The 14683-nt window shown below is 35.0% G+C and overlaps 3 protein-coding genes across 5 annotated transcripts in view; 2 read left to right on the top strand and 1 right to left on the bottom strand.

The window, feature by feature from the left end:
• Window positions 1–14683, top strand: part of LOC123679837 (rap guanine nucleotide exchange factor 4) — a 697170-nt gene that overhangs the window by 587002 nt on the left and 95485 nt on the right. The gene's annotated exons all lie outside the window — the stretch shown is intronic.
• On the top strand, window positions 11556–13793 carry LOC123679846. The gene is made up of 3 exons (XM_045617376.1): window positions 11556–11724; window positions 12876–13032; window positions 13087–13793. The coding sequence occupies exons 1-3, from the start codon at window positions 11556–11558 to the stop codon at window positions 13721–13723; spliced, it is 963 nt and encodes a 320-aa protein (XP_045473332.1). The 3' UTR covers window positions 13724–13793.
• Window positions 11718–14313, bottom strand: LOC123679842 (protein ANTAGONIST OF LIKE HETEROCHROMATIN PROTEIN 1-like). The gene is made up of 2 exons (XM_045617372.1): window positions 13844–14313; window positions 11718–12740 (listed from the first exon to the last, which is right to left on the bottom strand). The coding sequence occupies exons 1-2, from the start codon at window positions 14155–14157 to the stop codon at window positions 11822–11824; spliced, it is 1233 nt and encodes a 410-aa protein (XP_045473328.1). The 5' UTR covers window positions 14158–14313; the 3' UTR covers window positions 11718–11821.

The following is a 14683-nucleotide window of genomic DNA, read 5'->3' as shown; positions in this document are numbered from 1 at the left end:
ATAGTTTCAATTTTCTTTGGATCAGGTTGTGCTCCAGATGCAGAGATATGATGTCCTAAATAAGATATTTCTTTACATAAAAATTCGCATTTGTCCGGTTGTAATTGCGAATTATGACGTCGCAATTGTTCAAACACGGTTTCTAATTTCCGATTGTGGTCTTCTAAAGACGAACCATAAACTACAACATCATCTAGATAACAAAAACACATATTTCCTTGAAGTCCAGATAAAACAAATATTCATTAATCGTGCTAAACGACTTGGGCTGTTTTTAAGTCCCATAGGCATTCTATTAAATTCGAAAAGTCCTGAAGGAGTTGCAATTGCAGTTTTAAATTTATCATTTTCTTCTAATTCAATTTGATAAAATCCTGAAGTAAGATCTAAAGTTGAAAAATATATAGCATTGCCTAATTGATCTAAAATATTTTCAATATTTGGAATTGGATAAGAATCACCGATTGTAATTTCATTTAACTTTCGAAAATCGCAAACAAGTCTCGATTTTTGTTTTCCTGAAGCGTCCATCTTTTTAGGTTACTATCCAAATAGGTGAATTCCATGAAGAATTCGAATTTTGATCTAACATTTTCTGTATTTGAGCATAAGCTGCTTTTTCATGAATTTTGGGTAATCGATAAATTTGTGAAGAAATTTGAGTATTTGTTGTTGTTGGAATACTATGTTTCATAGTTGATGTACAATTTAAATTATCACCAGGTAAAAAGAATACATCAGAATAATTTTCACAAATTTTCATAATGGAAGATTTTTCTTCAGAATTTAAATGATCTAATCGAAGAGTTTCTTTTAATAATTTATGACGTTTAGTTGTCCCAAATTTAGAAGAATTATAAGGTTTAGAATTAGTAAAATTTATGAACTTTTCAGGTTGAATTTTTTCTAATTTGAAAAAAGGTTTATCAATTGTAACAGGTTCAAAATTCAAATTTAGAATAGGTATTTTTGCTTTCGAATTTTGATTATTGACTAAAATATTAGGAATATAAACTTTTGGAGAAATTTCGGTTCTTTCAATAAGTCCATGATGTAGATTATTTGAAATATTAACTTCAGCGATATATTCTGAGCGAGGAGGAATGATAATTTTATCAATGGGAATTGTGTTATTGAATTTAATAATGATAGTATTCATTGAAACTGATTTGTCTGCGTAATTAATTATTACATTGTGGTCCTCAAAAAAGTCTGAGCCTAGCAGTCCATCATAATGAGATTGAATTTTATTTGCGTTGATAACATTGAATTTATGTTTGATATCTAAATTGTCCAATGATAAGTTAACAATAGTGGTCCCTAAGGTTTCAATTGGCATATCCGGATTGATACCGTTGACAAAAATAATCTCTCCTATATCGATATAAGTTTTTTCAGGATTAAATGCTGAATGTTTAACTATGGAGCATGCAGCCCCAGTGTCGATTAAAAAGGTCATATAAGATGTAGATGCATTTTTTACTTTAAATGAAAGAATATACAATTGATTTGAAGGAACGATATTATGAACAAAGGATTTAAATGGAATGCCGGTGAAATTAATTAATCGGTTTCCTGGGCATTCGTCAGGTCCGACATTTTCAAGTTTTAATTGTTGACTTTAGAATTATTTTGATTTCGTTTGAAGCGATCATTTATCAAATGTCCCGGTTTTTTGAAATAATTACAGAATTCAAAAGAGGATGCATTTGGATTGAGATATTGATTCTTAGAAGGAGTATTAGAAGGATGAGGATGATTTTGATTCACATAATTCGGTCTATAATTAGAGCTAAAATTCCTTTAATTAGACATATTATTATTTCGTGAATTATTAGGGTTGGTATTTCCTTGGTTATATTTATGACGAAAAGAATTATTTTGATTAAAATTTCTTTGATTGGAGTGCGTTCCACGTTGAAAATTATTATTCTTAGGAATTATTTTTGATTTCGTATAATTAATAAGTTTTTCTTCCTGAAGAGCTATTGAATACGCTCCATTCAAATCACTAATATTACGTGCCCTTAACGTTTGACTAATTTCAGGTTTACAATGAATAATGAATCTACGAAGTGCAGTTTGTTGAATTGCTTTTTTCAATCCTGGAATTTCTCTATCTGAATTAGTATTTAGAATTTCTGCTTGAATACATTCATTTTGAATTTTTTCTAATCTTTTAAAGCAATCAGTTATTGATTCAGAAAAATATTGTTCTATTGTTTCTAATTCTTCATGAATTTGAACTAAGTGTTTTATTTGACCATAAAATTGTTTTAAAACTATTTTCAAATCATGCCAAGATTCAATATCAGATAATTCTAATTCATTAATTATGTACTTCGGTAGATAATTGTGAAACTACATATAAAAAGAGAGTTGGACTTTGTTGTGGGCTTGCTAATTGGAATGCAGAATTTGTGTTTTGAATGAATGTATTGAGTTCAGATCTTTCCCCAGAAAATGGCTTAATGAATTTGAATAAGAGTGAAGTTGGAAGATTTAAATCATCACCTTCTTCCGAAATATTATCATTATTTGTTGTATGAACAGACATTTTAAAGGATTTATATAGGAATTATTTGAGAACAATTACTTGAGAATCCGATAATATAGCAAATTGACTTAGTCGTCTGTTTATTTGAAGAGAAAAAACTGTGCGTAGACCCCGATGGTCCGGTGAATCTTCAGACTCAGTAACACAGTGGGTTGCTTGTTGCTTCTGCTTAGACATCCGATGGTCCGGTGGATCTTCAGACCCAGTAACAGAAGTGGAGTAGCAGGGTGGTTTTGGAGGGTTGCGTAGAGGGTACGACCTATGAACAGCTGTGCTGAAGTGGAGGAATCCTGGTCCAATGCTCTGTGCGTTGACTCCCTATGATCCGGTGAATCGACTGATCCAGTTACACAGATGGTCAGGTCTTGTCCTCTCCCCTAGGCTTCGTCACACATTGAAGATTTTTAATTATTTCCAAAATTAAAATGGCTATCCCAACGCTTTGTCACCAAATTTCGTGTTGTATTCCTCTTTGGAATAATGCACGATGTAAAAGAAAGAATAGCAGGATTGCTGTCACCAGGGCAGCTTTATGAAGGAAAGCTCCGTAAAACTTGATGAGATGAGAAGAGAAGAGGTTGTTGATGGGGTAGATGCAATGATAGGTTGAGTTCACTTTATAGTTACACTTAATTTTCACTTATTAGGGTTTTTTAGGAAATGCACTCGTTAAGGAAGAATACGAAATATTAATAACGGTATTTATTAAAACTGATAGGTCTGAACGACGTAGACTATCTACATTACTCGGAAGAAAGATCAGAACTGATTTAATGGCGGTGTGCTGCTTTTTTTATATTGATATGATAAATGCTGCTGTCAGCAGAAAGTACTAATGAATAGGCTTATTGTTTTAGGGGTTGCCAACAATATACTATAATACTCAGTTTCTCTAAAATCATTATCTTTTCTGCATTTACAAATTCGGCATTTATCTTTTTTCGGTTGATGGAGTCCCAAATTGAATTCTTTGAGAAATATTTCCCTGAAAATTTTCAGAGATGGTTTGGCATTTGAACCGTTCTTGATTCTTTAAAAACATTCTGTGGGGAAAACTTATATTCCTCAGCTTCGAAGGAAGGTTTTTGCGGGCATTGTATGGAATTATGAACCTCCTGTTCATCATTTTGAGGCGTCTTATTGTGCGGAGTATGTTTGCCTCGTTTATCTGGCTTGACTGATTTCTGTACAGAATTATTAATTGCGTATCTTAATGTTATCTGAGAAATATCTAGAATATTCAACAGATACTTTTGGTTCACTTCGACACGTCTATCGTCCCAGTTGATGAAGTATTCATATGTGTTATGTCTTCTACTTTCTTGTGCAGTTTGGATTCTGCGGCGAATTGGTGTATTTTCAACACAAGCTAACCAGTAACGTTGACGCTCATAACTTCCAAGACACCAATAGAACTCATGTATACTGTGCCTTTCATTTCCAGTGAATTTCTTAACGCATTGGTTTTGGCATCTTGTCTTTCGTTTTTTTTTCTCAGTCCAGTAGAGCCTACAAATCGCATGTCTTCATCATCACTAGTTCTATCAGTTTCGTTAGTTAATTCGTAATCGCTTTCCTTATCACTTTTTTCCTCAGAAAAAAATGATCTGTCGGAGTTATATCGCTGAAATAATTTATTCTTAGTCCTGGATATTAATGTGGATTTGGCATCAGCTTCTGATTCAACTTCCTCTTCTGACGAAACATAATACTCCACAAGCCTTGGCTTAGCACTGTTTGCGATACTGTCGCTACAGTTGTCATGGACTGCATCGGAATCCAAGTTTGTATTTGAGAAACATAAATCCAATATAGTAACCTCAAATCTGAGATTGTTACATGAACCACCTACTTGGGTATCCGCGGCTTGCCTTGGAGACGGGGGGATTCTTCAGGATGGTAAGATATGGTAGGTAATGCAAATGGGCGCCAGGTAAATTTCTTCCCGGAAAAACCCTCCAGTCACAACAAACAACCCTAAATTTTACCAAAAGAATGTAATGATAAAAAGGTTCATACAGGTAGCACTCGATACAGCTGCCAATTGGCGTTGACAAGAAGTAAGAGCAAATTGGTCGCAATTGAACGATAAGGAGGGGGTCACTGATACAAAACCTTCTACCTTCTGTAGCACAGTGGTTTGGGAGACGGCTGTGATGCTGAAGGTACCGGGTTCGAATCCCGGCTAGGTCATGGATGTCGTGGATGTTATGGTATGATGAGGTTACATGTAAGAGTAGCTTCAAGCTAAATGTCGCCTTGTTGTATCTAATTGAAGAATAAAGTCGTTAAAAAAAAAAAAAAAAAAAAAAAACAGTGAGAATGTGAAATTGAGGAAATCAACCGAGTCGCGTCGGTTGAGCTTAGGCGCAAGCGGGTAGTATGGTAACAATTTATGCGGAATTATTAAAAAAAAAAACCGTTCAATCAGTACCTCACAAATGAAATAATCGTCGGTATATATAGGCGATATGTCGTCAGACAATGAGGATTGTAATCCTACTAATGATTTAATAATGATAACTTTCTCAATAATACTTGCATGAAAATAACCTTACTTGTAAGTGGTATATCGACAAAGAAAATCAGATAATGTTATCTTTTATGCCCATTTCATGAAACAGCAATACACAACAGCGATCAATGTCCTCTGTTAAATTTTCATTGATGTGTATATTATACAAATATATTTATGTTTTTTCCAGCACTTTTCTGAGCGGGTTCAAATCAGTGTTACGAGAGGGAAGGGCTACAAAGGAGCTCAATAACTTGTAGCATCTAGGACTTCTCTTTAACGATAGTAAGGACATAATTTTATCGTCCACAGTCCATCTTCATATTGAATAACCTAATTTCGAGAGCAGCGCCCTGTACAATGTCTGCAACGATGTTCTTAGGGTCGGAGATTTCATTTCCTATTTTAACTACAAACTATGAATTTTGGAAATTCTAGTTTGATTAATTTATAGATCAGGCCCTCTTTCCAGACTTTATCGAAGGCTTTTTCGATGTCTAGGAGAAGCATGACTTTGTGATTTTTTTTTTTGTTAAAATTATTAATAATTCTGCAGATTTGCTGTATCGAGTTATGACCTTCCTTGAATCCGAATTGGTGATCGTCTCGGATTTTATTAGTTTTGATTGTATCTTTGATTTTTAAAATGAGTATTTTTTCAGTCAGTTTGTCGAGGTTAGATAGTAGGCTGATTGGTCTGTAGGCATTGGTCTGTAGGCTTGCTGGGAATGTGTTATCTTTCCCAGCTTTTAGAATTGGTGTGATAGTTGCCCTTTTTCAGCACGAAGGCCAGTGATGGGTTCGAAAGGTGGCGTTGATGATGAAATTTAATTGAACTAATGCCTTTTCAGAGATATTTTTAATCAGCCTATTATCTCGTCATTACCAGGTGCTTTATGTAGTGGAAGGTTCTTAATTTCTAAATATATTTCCGTCGGGTTAGCCAGGTACTTATGTTTCTGAATTCCTGTGTTAGTGTTATTTTTTAGTAGGAAATCTTCCACTACTTTGCGGATGTTCGCCTGTTCTGGGTTGTCGGACTGGAGGATATGATAAGCAGTTTCGAAGTTGTCAGCAAGTACGTCCGCTTTTTTCCTTTCTGTTACGAATTCCGCGGAATTTTGGAGTAAGATGGGAACTTGGGAGTTCTTTTCCGCAAAATTTTGGGTAGTTTTCCGAAAAGCTTTTCTATTGTTGTTTAGTTTCAAAAGTTTTTGTTCCCACTTCCCCGTTTTTAAATATTTTTATTTCTTGATGAATTTTACGAGTATAATGATTTAGAGTTTCTTTATCGACTTGTCTGCGGTGGTTTAGCCATCGTTTTCTAATTTGTTCCTAAATTTGGTGAAATCGATAATGTGTTCCGAAAGTTCATGAAATTCATCTTTTCTCGGGGCTTTCGGGGTGGTTTTGTCGCGTGCGTACTGGAGGGACTTCGTGAACTTTTCAATCTCCAGTTCGATTTCCAAGGTGGTTTCCATTTTGTTGTTAACTCCCAGTTAGAGGCTAAGTAGTTGTACACCAGCTTTTCGGGGTTACTTTCGATATTGCTGTTGATTGAGAAAATAACGGGGTTGTGGTCAGATCCCAGTTGGCAACTTGAATCTGGAGCCGAATTTAATTTTATATTTCTCATAAGCACACAATCTATGGTATTTGGTGCTCTAGAATTCATTGGAGAATGAGTATGTCCATTGGGGACATTTAAAACAATTTCATTGTTTGATTCAAAGAAGCCGAAGAGACAATTTTCGTTGGAATTTCTACAATTGCCATTCCATTCTTCGTGTTTAGCGTTCAAGTCCCCTAGCACTATGGAACGTTTGTTTTTTAATAAGATGTTCCTTAGGCAATTGGTATTGAAATTATTGCTGGGGTTATTATACACCGCCGTAATTGTAAATCGGCCGTCAATAAGAACGCTTGCATTCTCTATTGTGCAGTTTATCATCGGTAAGTTAACATGTGGTTTTTCGTCAGTATGGCGATTCCTCCGTATCCAGTGTTATCTTTCCGGTCGGTCCTGAAGGTTTTGTATCCATTTATAAAAAATTTATCCGTAGCTTTCAATCTTGTTTCATTAATGGCCAAAATATCTGTTATTTTTGAATAGGAAATTAGAGATTTCGACGTGCTTACGAGACACGCCGTTAGCATCCCACGTAACTATTTTTAGGGGTTTTAAAAATCATTAACGGATTTGGTGAAGAAATCGAATAGCTTCTCTTCGGCTGTTAGTACGAGCCATTCTATTATTAAGCTGTTCCATACTTTCAAGAAATTGATTTAAATCAATAAATTTATTCAATACATCGAATTCACTTGCGATTTCCTTGAAAGAATCTTCGGAATGCAAGTTTTCATTGGTGGAGTATGCGCTTTGTTGACGCGGGTTGGGGTTATTTTTGTCATTGTTTGGCCTACATATGTGCGGCTTTCTGTTCCCAGATATTGGTTTTCGGGATTGGGGCTTCTTGGTATTTAATGGTGGGCTTCAGGGCGACGATGGCTCTTGATTTTCTTGCGTTCAACTTTTTTCTTTCGATGATTTGTAGGTATATTGGGCAATCTACACTATTGGGGGATGGCTTCCGTAACCGTTAATGCATTCAGCGGGAGTAGTAATTGGTTTTGGGCAGTCCTTAGTCAAATGCGAAGCCGTGCATTTCAGACATTTTACCGACCTGCGGCAGTTGGCGGTGGCGTGTCCCCACAGTTGACGCCTGTGGCAATGGATTATTTCTTTTTTCGTAGTATATTTATCCCACCTGATTTTAGTGTACAGTAGAACTTTGACGTGTTGCAGCAGTTCAGATATTATCGGTTACTACCATGAAAGTTGGGGACTTAGTCCCCTTCATTTTATATATTTCCATAACTGGAACATTATCATGTGCGAGTTCTTCTTTGATTTCTGCTACGTCTGGATCTTGTTCTAGGCCTCTTAGCGTGAATGCGTGTGTCTTGAGGTGCCTCGGGGTATATGTATGGCATTGAATGTCATTCTTCTCTGGGAATTCGAATATCTTGTCACGATCCTCGATTTTATCGTAGTAAATTGTTGTATCGTTGACACCATATTTCATAAAGAACTTTCCTTTTACTATTCCTTCAATTTCATTCACATTTTCAGTGCGATTGGTGAAAACACCTAGCACAACTATCGGTGGCGGTTTTTTGTTATTTGATTGGAGAACTTCTTCATTTATTGGTTCCTCTGGGTTTAAGTAATTGTAGTTATTTCTTATTTCTACATGTTGAATTGTTTTTCTCTTGAGGGTGTTCTAGTGATCGGGTGCGTAAATTTTAAGTTGTCGTGAGTCAGCGGTTCTCGTTCTTTTAGGAGCGGCCTCTCGTTCCTGGTCACTATAGTCGGAAGATTCATTAAGAATCTCCATTTTTTCAACGTTCATTTTTAAATTCCTCTCTGCAAATTTAAACTTTTTGATGAAAATAATCGATTTTTTCGTCAAATTCAATAATATTCATATAATTTAACAAGTACTTCCATCAAAATACTTTGGTAGGTACTGTATCTAAAGACTTTTTTTTCTTCTGTCTTCGAAACGTATCTTAAATCCCGCTTCACTTACCTCTGAATGGTCGAAAAAGTCTTGAAAATTTGCGCTTTATCTGATATCGCGTTTCTTACCCCTTGCCCTCCTATAGTTCTGTTTTGTCGATTAGTATATAGAAATATTCCTAATAATCAAATACCTAACAAATTCAATTATAGGATAAGGGATAAAAAAGTTCAACAAATAATTCATATATTGAACTCACTTGTTTATATTTCTAGAAAAATAATGTATTTTGGCTACTTCTTCTCCAGCTCCACAAACGATACATTTACCCATATTGTAGAAATAATTATAAGTTATGATCAATAGTAATAATAATTAATTAGTGATAAACAAAATCACCCCCAACTTTTGAATCACTGGCAGACTCTGTTGATGCTCTGTGTAGCTTTATTCAGTGTTGTCAAAATTGTTTGAAGTACACGTATCACGATCATAGATCGCACATTCGTCATGTAAGAAAGCACATAGAGTGCGCTTTTCTCTTGAAATTCTCAAATATTGTCAGATATGGCAACGCCAACAAAAGCGTACGCAGCGCCTCTACTGGTGCTAGCTTTGTACGATCTAGAATGATATAGACAAAGATAGATGAAGAAGGCAAAATCGGATAAATTTAGTGAAGGAGTTGACAGTCTCATTGTTATCTCTGTTATATGTACAATTGGTTAATGTTGCATGTTACCATGTAGTAATGGACTGTTAGAATTATTTTCAGAAGTTGATGGCTCAATGTGGTCATGTGAGTTACTGGTTCCAGGAATATCGTCAATGTTCAAAATCCTACTAGCATTCTGATTCTTGTTTCGTAGCGAATCTTCGATGTAGCCTTCTACTACACAACTTGATTTCAACCACCGTATCATTTCAATGACTCAATGTTGGCTCCCCCATCTATAAGCAGTGTAACAGAAGTTCTTCTTAATGAATGGCCGGTGTATTCATTTGAATCGATCAGTTCCAAAAAGGTGGCAACCTTTCTTGGAACACTACTTATACTGTGGATTTCCATCACAGCTCTTTGCATTTTCCAGAATTATATTTTTTTTTTAAATTATTGTCAACGAAATTGTTTGGTTTTAACCTCGGTTTTAACGCAGCGTATCTCCAATAAATTTGGAGATTATTGTCTCCAATTATTGTGAATGTTCGAACTGTTCTGGTTTTACTATCTGGAATATTGACCAAAATAATATTTCCCATGCCCTCCATATTTGAAATTTTCATTTTTTCCATTTCGTCACATCTGCAGTCACCAGCTACTCCGAATAATAAAACAATCTGAAATAACAATGTGATCAAAATACAAAATTAAAACTGATTGAAACATCATAGTTACCTTCAATCCTAAATATAAATCATCCGGTGCTTCGAATAGAAAACTTTCGAACTGTTCCTTAGAAAAACTCTGTATATTATTGCATGATAACCTTCATTAAATATTTTCAAAAACGCGAGTAATTTAAAATATTTACTAATATCAAAATGTGTGTTTGATCGCTAGTTGTAACTTTATCATGGAATATCGGGAGTACAAAGTCGACGATTTCCATTTTTCATCTCTAGACATTATGTTGAAATATGCTAGAAGCATATTCTCATCAAAAACTGCCATACTTTTTGAATTGCACCAATTCACGAAGTGATCATATGCTGTAGAATATTTTTCACTAGACTTTGATTGCCCAATGAAAGAGACTGATTCATTAGGCAATGCCTCCATTTCAGAAGACAGTTTCACTTCTCACCAGCTAGCGAGTGATAATTATCAATTATTATACTTTCTGACTATCAAAATTAATTTGTATAAATCGTAATTAAACAAATTTTCCATGTATCAATTATAACGATCGTAAATATAATAGTTATTTATTATTGATATTCTTACACGAATGTGACATATACACATACAGATTTCTCCGCTCCGTTTTCATTTCATCTATTTTATGCCCTGATGGAATAATTATCAACATAAAAGGAGCATTTCCAGGAAGATGCCATGACTCTGAAATACTAAGGGAAACTAATGTCTATAATCAATTGGAATAAAACTGTATTTTTTCTAATAATGAAAATTATGTTATTTATGGAGATTAGGCATATGGGGTTAAACAATTACTTTATCCCCATTTTCAGGGCAGCCAGTGAATTCATTAGAACATGAAATTGCTTTTAACAATAGTGCTGAGAGTTGCTGTAGAATGGGAATTCCAAAAACTAGTAACCCAATTTGCGTTTTTAGATATTTAAAAATCAAAAACTCCTATTGACTGATATTGAAGCATTAAACAAATGTGCAGTCATTTTGATAAATTGTCATACCTGTTTGAATGGTAGTCAATCAAGTATTGATTCTGATGTAACCCCACCGGTGTTGGAAGTTTATATTGGTTAACAGAATTATTATGTTATATTTTTTCCAAAAATAATTTTGAAAAAGCGAACTCAAGTGCAATTATTTTGGTTCTAATTTGTGCTCTACTGTTTTTTCATGTTATATCTCTCCAGGTTATTTTAAATGAAGACTCGGGTTTATTATTTTTCTTCGAAACACATAATTTTTCACGAGATATATTTATATCACAGAAAAAGTGGCTATAACAATATAAAAAAATAATATTCTGTATATAAAAAAATAATAATGTTCTGCATATAAAAAAATAAAAGAAAATCATATTCTATAAAAAATATCACAGTAAAGGCCTGGTTTCGCTTGTGCAGCCGCTGCATGCAGCTGCAGCTCAAAGTAGCCGTTGCAGCTCTGAAATACACTGCTTCTTCGGAACTAGGAAGAAGTGGTTTCGCTTGAGCCACGATCGCGGCAGCAGCTGCAACGTCCCGACTGCCGACTGCTCGGGGTACCAGTCTGTGCGACGTCCCTGCAGCATACGTTGGGTGAAAAATGAATGTTCAGAGCGTAGATCGATTTTCGCGGGACGAGGAAATGATGCTAATAGAATTAGTGTCTATGAATAGAAGCATATATGATGCTTCTCACAATGATTATAAAAATAATTTCATAAAGGATAATATATGGCAAAAGATCGCCTCGAAAATGGAGGAAAAAACAGGTAAAACGCTTTTTATTTTTGATATTTTTATTTTAATTCAGTATGAGAATACGAAACATTTTTTCTATAATTTAATATACAAAATTTCGAACCGTTCTTACGTTTTTGTTACCATTATTTCTTGCCAAGCAATTTGACCCTCAGAAACAAAATATTCTTTGAAATTATCTCGAACTAAGAAACCATCTGCATTAGCAAAGCCTCCTCTTCTTGCGAGAGGTATCAAATTTTTTAGGGGTCCATCTAATTTTACTTGATTTTCTTCTGTATGTTTCTTATTTGCCCTTTCATAGTCATTTCTTATAAGGTTGTGTAAGCAGACGGCCCCAGAAATTATGATATCTACCGTAGATGGTTCCACTGCAATAGGTGAATAAAAAATTCTGAAAGTATTACTTAATAGACCAAAAGCATTTTCTGAAACTCTCCTGGCTCGACACAATCTATAGTTAAAAATGGCTTTATGAGTATCTTGTTTAGCTTGGTCTCTGCTATAAGGTTTCATAATATTTGTATGCAGCCGGAATGCTTCGTCACCGACAATTACATATGGTAGTTTTCTTTCCGAGTTCGGTAATTCATTGTCCGGCGGAAAACCAAATGTGCCCTGATAGATTTTCTGCCCCATTATAGACTTGGAGAATATACCACTATCTCCTTCTTTGCCATATGATCCGATGTCAACTGCCAAAAATTTATAATTTGCGTCTACAATAGCTAAAAGGACAATGGAGAAATATTCCTTGTAATTGAAATAAAGAGAACCACTTTTTGGAGGGCATACGATGCGTATATGTTTTCCGTCTATGGCACCAACGCAGTTGGGAAAATTCCATTGTTCCCAAAACTCCTTTGCTCTAACTTTGAGGTCGTTTTCTGATGAAGTGGGCAGTAATACATGAAAAAGTTGAACACGTATGGCTGTTAAAACCTCTTTCACTATCTTTGATATATAAGTGTGGGATATGCGAAATCCGAAAGAGAGAGAACGAAATGATTCTCCAGTAGCCAAGTATCTGAAATAAAGAAATTCATTATTAATTTAAAAGATGTGGATGTGGAATTTTTTCAGTCCTCATCTCATAATGAAGAGTAAAAAAAAATGTTGTTGGTAAAAGTCGTCATATATATACTGTAAGCTCTATTTTTAGATGAAATGTGCAAAAAAAGGTGGCGGACGATTAGAGATACGTACAGACGACAAAAGAAAAGAGGTAAACTTGGAACAGGATCAGCAGCTAAAAATCAACAGAAATGGCCATTAGTTTCTCATCTTAGTTTTCTGGATAATGTTCCAGAAGAGAGAAGGTAGTTACTACAAAGTTAAAAAAAAAACATTTAAACCACTGATATAATTTTCAGAAGTTTCTCGAACATCATTGAGGAAAGCCTGGATTTTCAAGCAGTTCAAGAGCAGAACAGTGATAGTGAAAGCGAATATCACCAGACACCTGACGAATGTTCAGTTCAGTCCCCACCAATGGTACAATCTCCAGATAGCCTTCAAAGCACACCTTCGGCCAGTTCATCAAAGAAAAGAAAAAAATCACAGGTTGATGACGGGGATATGCTTCAACTCATGAAAGAAAATAGGAAAACGCGGGAAAAAATTTTAGATTTTCTCGTTCAAAATAAAAATCCGGAATGTGAAGATGATGTAGATTTATTTTATAAAAGCATTGCTATGTCTGTCAAACGGTTACCCAAACATCTTTTATCTTCGGCGAAAACACAGCATTTGCAAATATTGACGAACTTAGAAAATGAAGCTGCAAATCTGCAACAAGGAGTAATTCGACACACAAGAGTGGAAACGAGTACGCAACCAGAGAGGAGTTTTGACCGGAATCCGCATCAAACTTCATCGCCAATTATGCAAAGATTTTCACAAGGAGCATTATTTCCACCGAATCCTCCAGGATCCTTAGGATTTCCTGAAAACGAACGCCAAATATTTCCAGAGCGCCAAAGCTTTTCATCATATAATTACACGCATTAATGCACATTTTAATGTTCCTTTTGTATAATTTTTTTTTGTTACATTGAGAGAATAAAATTTTTGTTTGTTACACGTTGAGTTTATCTATATTTATGAAAGATATGAAATTAATAAACCTACCTGAGAGTTACAGCCAACTTTTCTTCAGGTGATATAGGCCTTCTCACAAAACTAGTTGGCTTCTTCGTAATATTTTCTTTGATAGCTTGTAGCACATAATTGAACTGATTCCTGTTCAACCGAAAAAAACTACGGAATTTTTCTTCATCATCTATTAGATGCCTTGTTATGAGGTTGTTGAAGGTACCTTCCTCACTCCTGTTTTTATACATCAAATGTACAGCTCGCCTTTTTCTATTTCTCATTTGCATGTATTTCAGAATTATTTCACTCTGCTCTTCTTCCAAAATATGGAGCGCAAGTACATACTCCATGACTGTCGAATTCTCACTGCGACTCCCGATAGTTCGGTTCGGCTGCACGCAGCGGCTGCACAAGCGAAACCACTCCGACGTAGCAGCGGATGCAAGCAGCGGCTGCTTGCAGCTGCTGCATGCCTACCGAAACCAGGCCTTTATACATTCTGATAAAACCTGAATTTTAGTAGACATAATAATATCTACTAAATAGGATAGAATTTTAGTAGACATATCTAGAGATTCATCAGTATTATTTTTAAATTCTTTAACTGAATTTATTAAATCACGGATTATCTGTTGTTGAGATTCATACACGTTTTTATGAAACTCGGTCTTGAGGGCGAACTTTTTTTCCTCTAATGCTACTGTCCTTTATGAAACCGCTATTCGCCTCTCCTCCAAAATCATTCTTTTTCTTTCATGTCTATTTATTTTTGATGTTTTCCTTTTAAATAGTCTAAACCACTTTTTCTCATGTATGTTGTTCGTTTTGCCCTTATTCTTATTGGGCCTAAAAGCATATATAAAGACTACATATATC

The sequence above is a fragment of the Harmonia axyridis genome, chromosome 5 (genome assembly GCF_914767665.1).
Source record: "Harmonia axyridis chromosome 5, icHarAxyr1.1, whole genome shotgun sequence".
Lineage (NCBI taxonomy): Eukaryota > Metazoa > Arthropoda > Insecta > Coleoptera > Coccinellidae > Harmonia > Harmonia axyridis.
Note: the sequence above shows the minus strand (reverse complement) of the source record. Positions and strands in the feature narration are given on the sequence as shown.

Bases quoted from the DNA above. Each gene is read 5' to 3' on its own strand.
- LOC123679846 (XM_045617376.1), top strand. From the start codon at position 11,556: ATGAATGTTCAGAGCGTAGATCGATTTTCGCGGGACGAGGAAATGATG. The intron at 11,725-12,875 runs GTAAAACGCTTT...CTCTATTTTTAG, and splicing joins GAAAATGGAGGAAAAAACAG to ATGAAATGTGCAAAAAAAGG. The intron at 13,033-13,086 runs GTAGTTACTACA...TATAATTTTCAG, and splicing joins AATGTTCCAGAAGAGAGAAG to AAGTTTCTCGAACATCATTG.
- LOC123679842 (XM_045617372.1), bottom strand. From the start codon at position 14,157: ATGGAGTATGTACTTGCGCTCCATATTTTGGAAGAAGAGCAGAGTGAA. The intron at 12,741-13,843 runs GTAGGTTTATTA...TCTTTATTTCAG, and splicing joins AAGTTGGCTGTAACTCTCAG to ATACTTGGCTACTGGAGAAT.